Genomic DNA, 10,054 nt, shown 5'->3' on the forward strand with positions numbered 1-10,054 from the left:
GTATAATACACGACAGTGCAAGGACCAATCACGTTAGGTTATTCCATATTTCTGAAATGATACAACTAATGCCATCTATCGGCGAACCGTAAGAATATAGTTGTATGAGTCACGAATATTTGCACTGGCAATTTCGTATTGGAAAATTGTTCTAATAAAACTGTTTAAAATTTAAAACTCACTACCAATAAAAATTACTTTATGGGTTCTATACGAGAATAACATTATAAATGAGTATTTATTGGTTTTTATATAAAAATATTACGTTTTGGACATTAGAACGGCAACACCCATTGTTACCTCTTTGACAGCAGGCCAGCAGCAAACACTCCTGACAGTTTGTTTTCGGGGAAAATTCAGCCTGTTTCTCTTTTCATAAACAGTTCCTTTTTCGAAAATTTCAAGAGAATGGTGGGCGCAATGCCTGTTAATTTGATACCAAAATTTTGCAACGGTACCATGGATAGCCGGAATGGTACCGAGGAAGGCGAGTCGCAAGTAAGAATCGGCAGTCGTGTGAAGTGTAATGACGACTTCGCCACAGTAAAATATATCGGAGAAGTGCAAGGATACAAAGGAATTTGGTACGGAGTGGAATGGGATGATCCTGCGAGAGGGAAACATGACGGGTCTTTGGATGATATTCAGTATTTTAAGACATCGAAGCCAGGCGCTGGGTCTTTTATACGCCCGAACAAAATTGCACCAAGTATCACTTGCGCTGATGCTATCAAGAAGTATTACGGAGATCGAGAGGTACGCAGCAAGTGTTCTGTTCGTTTTTTTATATTTAGGCCTCTATGTAAAATATTGTTTTTATTGAGTCAATGTTGTGAACAAATTAGGTCATCCACCCACACAAGTAAAGGCACTTACTTGGGTGGGCTTAGTCAGAACTCAAGGTAAACAAAGCAATACAATATGTTCAAAATGGGTCAAAACTTGTAAAGGAGACATATTTTGTATAAACGGTATTCTTACATAAGCATAACTTGGATTCAAGTTACAGTGTAGTATTTCAATTGCTACAAATGACCTTACAAACAAGTTTATTTACATGTCATCAAAAGTATAAAGGCTTCGTCACACAGGCGCGTTTTCCGGACGGGGCGTGAGCGGGGCGCGCCGCTTTTACATATAAAATGCTCACGCCCCGCCCGGAAAATGCGCCTGTGTGACAAAGCCTTTAACAACTTTGTACAATAATATGACGATTTATGAGTTTGAGCTCTAGCCCAGAAGTGTTGCACTTTTTATTATATTTTCCAACCATTCGATGGAGCGAAAAAATACCAGAAAACGGTTGTAGTCAATAATTTTTTTAATTTAATTAATTGACGAAAAGTTATAAATTCACACAAAAATTAAGCATTCCGCCCGAAAAGTCAACAATCATGGTAACCAGAGACAATAGCAAGTTACATTTTACAAAAACCATTATTTTCAGGATGAGACAGTGGCGGCTCACCGTCGCACGGTGATCAATGAATGGAAGAGGGAGATGGGTGCTCCGTTCATTGAGATGGTTGGCTTTGAGAAGATCCATCAGAAACAGTAAGATCTTTGTCTTTCACTTTGTATATTTGTATCGCAGAGTGGTCAACACATGGGTGTACCAGACTGCTATCTTGCGTTGAATGCTGGGGCCCGTTTCTCAAAAGCTTGTAACTTGTAATACAACTGGAAGTCCCTTTCTACCAAAAGCTGTCAAAAAGTGACATCCGCTTGTATTACAAGTGGAAGTCTCCAGGGGCCTGTTTCTCAAAAGCTTTTAACTTGTAATACAAGCAGATGTCAGTTTTTGACAGCTTTTGTTAGAAAGGGACTTCCACTTGTATTACAAGTTGCAAGCTTTTGAGAAACGGGCCCCTGGTCCGTGCTTACAAGTTTTGGTAAAAATAGGCCTAGAGCCTTAGGATGAATGATATCAGAAAGATTGGAGGCACACTTTGAAGAAGACACACAGTAATTCAGGCTATATCAGGTCAGGCTAGGTCAGGTTGACAACCGGTCTGGCCTAGTGGGTAGTGAGCCTGCCTATGAAGCCGATGGTCCCGGGTTCGAATCCTGGTAAGGGCATTTATTTGTATGATGATACAGATATTTGTTCCTGAGTCATGGTTGTTTTCTATGTATTTAAGTATTTATATATATCGTTGTCTGAGTACCCACAACACAAGCCTTCTTGAGCTTACCGTGGGGCTTAGTCAATTTCTGTAAGAATGTCCCTATAATATTTATTTATTTATTTATTTTATTTATTTATATAGAAGAAATTAGGAGAGGCCTATGCCGAACAATAGGCAAACACACTGAAGAAGAAAGACAATTCATATTCATTGATTTTTGTTGATGACTGGTCTGGCCTAGTGGGTAATGACCCTGCCTGTGAACCCGATGGTCCTGGGTTCGAATCCCGGTAAGGGCATTTATTTGTGTGAAATACTATTTGCTCCTGAGTCATGGGTGTTTCCTTTATATCTTTATACCTAAGTATGTATATCGTCGCCTAGCATGGGTGCTACCAAACCTGTACTATGGGTAGTACAGGTTTGCTTAGTTTGGGCATAGAGAAAAAAATACATAGAGTGCTCACTCCATATATCAGTTCAGACTATTAATTTCAGTGTCTACATCTAGCATCGAGTAGCGGAACTATCAGTACTGCTACTTGACAATAGATGTAGCACCGACCGGAAAGTCTTATCTCAACAGCATAAGACTTTCCGGTCGGTGCTACATCTATTGTCGAGTAGCAGTACTGATAGTTCCGCTACTCGATGCTAGATGCTAATAGTCTTTTTGGTACTAAAACTGATGAATGGAGTGAGCACTCTATGTATTTTTTTCTCTATGGTTTGGGGCTAGGTTGATCTGTGTAAGATGTCCCCTAATATTTATTCATTATTTGTTCATATTGCAGAAAATTCGACCGTCTAGTGGAGGTGTGCGTCCGCGACCGCTGCGTATCCAGCGCGGGCGACGTTGCCGCTCTGTGCCCGCGCGCCCGCTCGCTCGACGTATCCAGCAACCTGTTTAGCAACTGGCGCGAAGTCATACAGCTGAGCGCGCAGTTGCCAGATCTGAGGGAACTAGATGTCAGGTACAAACAACCAGGGCTCGGAACCGGTTTTTATTGTAAAACCCAAAATAGCCCAGTATTTTTATGGTTATGGTTTAAGAATTTATTTCTCCAAAAGAATATTACATTCACTTACATAGAGAAATACAAACAAACATTATATACATTATTTACAGAGTGCACGAATAGCATAAAATATATTCTAGGACTAAGCAAAGCAAATTATTTTTTTATTAAGAATGTGGGTATTATAATTGTAAAGTATCAATTTTTAATTATTTTATGCTCTTTACGTAGGCATGAATCATGTATTTAGGTAACACCTTCGTATTATTAGATTGTCTCATTAAAAATGAAATAATAAACCAAAGAACGAAATAGTACCGGTATTTTTTATATGAAGAATAAATCGGTTCCGAGCCTTGCAAACAACAATACTCTTAACTGTCCATTGGTCGACCTTATGCCTTTTGTAATAAGGTCTATTTTATATATAAAAAAATTTGGACATAGACCCGCCTTCCTATCTCTATCGCTCGCGCGTAATTGTATTACTGTCCCGCCCATGATGACAGTGGTCAATGACTGTGCGAGCGGGATAGCAATATAATTATGCGCGTGCGATAGAGATAAGAACAGGCAGGCTAATGTACAGTTGCCAACAGATATATCGGAGCGGCCAAGGTCCAAGGTGCTCACAAAATCTGACACTAACACCTTGACAATAGAGGCGTGTTCAGATATTTGTGAGCACGTTGACCGCTCCGATGTATTTGATGGCGACTGTACGAAATTGCTCATGCTAAGCGTCCTTTCATTTAATAATAATTAGCGACCCGCCCCGGCTTTGCACGGGTTAACAAATTATACATAACCCTTCCTCTTGAATCACTCTGTCTATTAAAAAAAACGCATCAAAATCCGTTGCGTAGTTTTAAAGATCTAAGCATACATAGGGACAGACATCGGGAAGCGACTTTGTTTTATACTATGTAATGACATAGAGAAAAAATACATAGATTGCTCACTCCATACATCGTTTTTGGTACCAAAAAGACTTAACTTCAGTGTCTACATCTAGCATCGAGTAGCGGAACTATCAGTACTGCTACTTGACAATACAAATACAAATACAAATACAAATAATTTATTGAGAAAAGTATAGTACAGTGGTTGCTCTTAAAGACTAATAATTTATAAAGACAAGTGATTTACAAATGCATGAACTAGGATTCCCTGTGTTTCAGGCAGCAAAGGACAATATTAATTATTTATTACTTATTCACTTAACTTAATAGATGTAGCACCGACCGGAAAATCTTATGTTGTTATTTACTATATTTCTCTATGGTAGTGATTATTGAGTAATCTCTTACAGCAAAAACCGTATGGCCATCAACTTGCCCGAAGAAACTCTAGACCAGCTTTCCATCAATCTATCCAACTTGGAAAAACTCAACATTTCCGTTTGTGACTACGAATGGTCCGACATACTCGCTCTAACTCACCTTACTCCGAAGATCCAAGAAATCATTGCCGCTTACAACCGAGTCAGGACCATATCACCACCGACGGTCACTCTCCGAACACTAACCATACTAAGACTGGATGGGAACCCGATAGACTCATGGTACGACGTCATGAATCTAGGCTGGCTGGAGAACCTGAAAGTGCTAAGTCTGAACGATTGTCAGATTGAACAGATCAGGTTCAACGATAATCCGGGGAATGCTAAAGTGGATGTTTTTGAGAATTTGGAGTTGCTGTTTCTGAACAGGAACAAGATAAATGATGTAAGTATGGTTTTTAGGGTTCCGTACCCAAAGGGTAAAAAACGGGACCCTATTACTAAGACTCCGCTGTCCGTCCGTCTGTCACCAGGCTGTATCTCACGAACCGTGATAGCTAGACAGTTGTAATTTTCACAGATGATGTATTTCTGTTGCCGCTATAACAACAAATACTAAAAATAAATTAAAATAAATATTTAACGGGGGCTCCTATACAACAAACACGATTTTTTTGCTCTATTTTTTGTTGATGGTGCGGAACCCTCCGTGCGCGAGTCCGACTCGCACTTGGCCGGTTTTGTTTTATATTGTACAGTCAAGTGTAAAAATATGGTTGTAGGCAACTTACTCAAAATTATGTCCCATAGTTCTTAAATAGCTGACATAAGAGTTATGGGACATATTTTTAGTATGATGAGATACACCTATATTTTTACACTTGACTGTACATAGGAAAACCTTAAACTATTTACGATAGTAAGATTTATCGACCACATACACGCCAATAGAATTTTGAACTTTAACATTCGGATTTAAAGTTCAAAATTAGATTGCACTTCACACTAATTTAAACTGCCACGATTTTTACTCATTATTATTTACAACGACGGGACTTAATCGCGCAAAATTAAGTTTTATAATTATCTCAGACGTTTCGTTTTCGACGCTAGATTGCACTTTCTGGAAATGTGACTTGTCTCAAATGATGGATTTTTTTAATTAATCCTTATTTACCGAGACGGTTCTTTTATCCGTAATTGAATTGAAGGAATGGGGTTTTGAATAGTTATGGTAAAAAAATCAGTGAAACAAAAGTAGTATTGTTCTTACCTATACATACCTAGATAACATCTCTTCCCTCTCGCTCTCTCTTCTAAGCATATTTGCGCCCACTGTTGAACGTCTATCTGTCTGTTCTAATCAGGGATGTTGCGAATATCCGCATCCGCATCCGCAACCGCGGAACTTCCGCATTATTTTCAACATCCGCATCCGCATCCGCATAAAATCGATGCGGATTTAATGCGGATGCGGATGTGGAACAGGTCGGTACAGGAACGTCTTAGCATCGGCGTAAGTGCTAGACTGCTAGGTAATTTAGTCGTTAACCAAAAAAACCTATTAGAAATGAGCAGTCAAGCGTGAGTGGGACTTAATGTACGGAACCCTTGGAACGCGAGTCCGACTCGCACTTGGCCGGTTTTTTGAAATAAAAATTACTAAAATGTAATAACTGACGTTTTTTATGGTACTATCTTGACATCCGCATCCGCATCCGCATCCGCATCCGCATCCGCGGATGTGAGCCTTTAAAAATCCGCATCCGCATCCGCGGATGTCAAAAAATCGGCATCCGCAACATCCCTGGTTCTAATATCGTCCGACTACCTGTCGTCATACGTAACTTACCTGCATATTATTTCTAGTGGCGGTCAGTAAGCGAGCTAGACAAGCTGAACCGTCTCCGGAAGCTCTACTTCTTGAAGAACCCGATACAGGCCACCGAGGACTATGACACTGGATCTCAGCTGATTATAGCGAAAATTGGCACACTACAGGTATCTATACTGGTTTTAACCTTGTAACGCCCGATGTGCATTATAATGTACAATAGGGTATTTGAGATTTTTTTATGTATCAGTCGATCAGGCTTGTTTTGAGGATCAAATGTCTGTATGGGACCCATTGTCTTAAAGCAATACAAAAGTCACAAATGATGATCCGCACTTTACTGACGAAACGCACCTAAGAAAATGGCAATACATCGTGACGTCACCATGTAACGTTAGAAGCCGTTTCAATGTATGGAAAACAAGGAAAGATTTTATACACACATACATACATTCTAACCTACTTTACCAAGATTTATGTGATGAAAAACACTAGTTGAGAAAATTTTCAAATGTTTGTTTTTACAGGAACTGAACGGGTCGAAAATAACCCGTGAATTACGCCGGGGAGCGGAATACGACTACATGAAACGCTACGGGGCGGAATGGAAACGCGCGCAGACAGATCTGAATGCGCAGGCCGCTTTTGATATAGACCATTGCCGGTTCCAGGAACTCATTATGAGTAAGCATATATTACTTCTCATATATAGACGACCGGTCTGGCCTAGTGGGTAGTGACCCTGCCTGTGAAGCCGCGGTCCTGGGTTCGAATCCCGGTAAGGGCATTTATTTGTGTGACGAGCACAGATATTTGTTCCTGAGTCATGGTTGTTTTCTATGTATTTAAGTATTTGTATATTATATATATCGTTGTCTGAGTACCCACAACACAAGCCTTCTTGAGCTTACCGTGGGACTTAGTCAATTTGTGTAATAATGTCCTATAATATTTATTTATTTATTTATTTATATTCAGCCATGTTATTTAACCTTTTCGACGCCGTGTCAAACACAAAAGCTGTCATTCGGACGCCACCGAAGTGTCAAAACTGAAATTGAACTTTATGCATGTGCACGCATGGTCTATGTTGCTCTGTGGTATGTGACCGATTGATCAGTCTTTGGCGTTGGACCTGCGGTGCTGATATATCCGTCATTGGCGTCCAAAAGGTTAAAGTTGTACAGTCAATTGTGTCTTATATGGGTGTAGACAACTTATTCAAAAATATGTCCCATTCTTAATCAAATTAAAAATATGTTCTTAATTCGCTGATATAAGAGCTAAGGGACATATTTTTGAGATGATTTCTGCACCCATATTTTTACACATGACTAGATTTTTTAAGCTAATACGGTGTAACTCACGTATTTCTCGGCGCGCGGCCATCGTGAACGCTACTAAGTCACTGTTAGTGCTTGAAATGTCGAAATGTGAAACTCAGTCGCACTAATATAGAAACGTTTGGAATCTTGCCTAGACCCTCTGTACTGGTTAAGATAGTTTCACCTCAAATATGAATCGGAAGTTTCATGAACCTTTCTTTACTTCCAGAATACGGCATTCCAGACGACAGTCTCCTTGTACAGCAAACGAAATCCTCCACGCTCACCTCACAGCTCCTAGAAATCACGCTCCAAGACGAAACCGGAAAACGACTCAAAAAGAAGTTCCCCAACACTATGGCCGTCCAAAAACTGGTCACACTCGCGCAAAGACTCTTCGCGAATGGCAACACCGGAAAACCCAAACTCTATCTAATCGATGACCAAATGAAAGGTGCCGAAATATGCCTAGACAACTACATGAAAGACTTGGCTTATTATTCTATGAAAAATGGAGACAATATTCTTGTTAAGTTCAGATAAATTCTGTATTTTTACTCATGGCAACCCTTAAAATAATTGGCGCATTTATTTATTTTCGAAATCGGCTTTGTAAATAACATTATGTCCAAATTGTACCTGTATTTATTGCTGATGTTTTCACAAATAAATATCCTTATTGTATTTTTATTGTTGTTTTAGTTTTGGAGGGTTAGGTTAGGTACCGTCGCCCACACTGTTAACCTTTTGGACGCCAATGACCGATATATCCGCACCGTAGGTTCAACGCCAAAGACCGATTAACCACAGACCACAGAGCAACATCGACCTACGTGCATATACATAAAGTTCAACTTCAGTTTTGACACTTCAATGATATATATTATACTACTCTTTGCGTCTGAGTTTGACACGGCGTGGAAAAGGTTAAATGTCCGTCGGTAAACCTTATTACAAAGGCATAAGGTCCACCGATGGACAGTTAAGAGTGTTGCTGTTTGACATGTAGTTTGACTAGGTTTTGATTATTTAAAGATGATTTTCTACCCTATCTAGACACCTAATTATAATTCTTATGATCAGAATCGCACTACATACCACCATCGCTAACGTTACTGCCATTACTGGGCGGTGTATTATTGGATGCTGGAAGGTTTTTGACAATCACTAATGTATTGCAGTGTTTTTCATGACGCAGCCCATGGATTCCTTGGCATGAATGGTCACGTCCTACAGAATGAAAAACACTGCCCTATTTTGTTTTTATTAACCTTTTCCACGCCGTGTCAAACACAAAAGCTGTCACTCATACGCCACATCATTGAAGTGTCAAAACTGAAGTTGAACTTTATGTATATGCACGTAGGTCGATGCAAAGAGTATTAAATCACTACGTTTTAAGAGTCGGCACTCTCGAACAAGCCTTAAACCGAATTAAGAACGTACATTGTGCCAACACACCAAATACATGTCAATACTGCCAACACAAAAAAAAACAACGCTAGGGCTCGACACTTCTGGTACCTACTGTTTATCGATATCGATAAATGTGCGATACGTGCTGTTGTACTGTACTACTGTAAAAGTAAATATTGAAAATCAGGTGGATTAATAAAAAAAATGCAAAATATAAAAATAATTTTATTTTACATAATAAAGATAAGATACAGATAGTTTTATATTTACGTAGGCATATTACAATACGCTTATGAACGTAACTAAAGCTACAATCTACTTTTAGAGCACTCCTGCAAACACTGAGTCTTGCCTGTGAAGGCTGTGAACTCCAACTTCCCACAAAGGGAAAAAGCTGTCAGGCTCATTCACTTGTAGATATTCAGAGGTTGGAGTTTCATTCAGCCTTTGTATAGGTAAATATTCCAAATCCTCATTACCTGTTACCTTTACCCATAGTCGATATCTGAAATAAAGGGATTATCGATAAGTTGTTCGCACACTATTCGTGTCTTAGGTTACCTAGTTTTTACAAGAAGAATCTATTCACAGAATGTTTTCGTTTTAATCAAGGATGGTAAACGATAAAAACTACTCCAAACTAATTAAATTAGTATCTGGGAACGACTCAAAATGAAAATATCGCACAAAAACATCAGTTTACCGACCTGTTCGAATCAAGAGGAAATCTTGCTAAAAATATATCAGAAGTAAGTTTCCTTACACGCCTGACCCCACAAACTTCACATTTTCTTAAAGAATTGCCCCCCATTTAAATAAAAGCTAAAGTTATTTGGTCTAAACACAAAAATAAACACGTAACATAACCGCTTTCACCACAATTTAGAATGACGGTAGACGTTTTACCGATCATACCAACCTAAAGAAAAGTAGGTATAATACGTCTATGTTTGAAAGCAAGTATGGTATGTGTTACCAAAATGCAACAGCAGTCATTTTAATTCGATAAGATTATTTACTATGCCTCAACGTTGGTAACAAGTACGTTC

At 39.1% G+C, this 10,054-nt stretch overlaps 1 protein-coding gene across 1 annotated transcript; it reads left to right on the forward strand.

Annotated features, from left to right (window-relative positions):
* Positions 1-314: 314 nt before the first annotated feature.
* On the forward strand, positions 315-8,279 carry LOC134658736 (tubulin-specific chaperone E). The gene is made up of 7 exons (XM_063514383.1): positions 315-756; positions 1,448-1,554; positions 2,924-3,103; positions 4,461-4,875; positions 6,300-6,431; positions 6,792-6,948; positions 7,819-8,279. The coding sequence occupies exons 1-7, from the start codon at positions 409-411 to the stop codon at positions 8,130-8,132; spliced, it is 1,653 nt and encodes a 550-aa protein (XP_063370453.1). The 5' UTR covers positions 315-408; the 3' UTR covers positions 8,133-8,279.
* Positions 8,280-10,054: the final 1,775 nt, after the last annotated feature.

The sequence above is a fragment of the Cydia amplana genome, chromosome 23, assembly GCF_948474715.1.
Source record: "Cydia amplana chromosome 23, ilCydAmpl1.1, whole genome shotgun sequence".
Classification (NCBI taxonomy): domain Eukaryota; kingdom Metazoa; phylum Arthropoda; class Insecta; order Lepidoptera; family Tortricidae; genus Cydia; species Cydia amplana.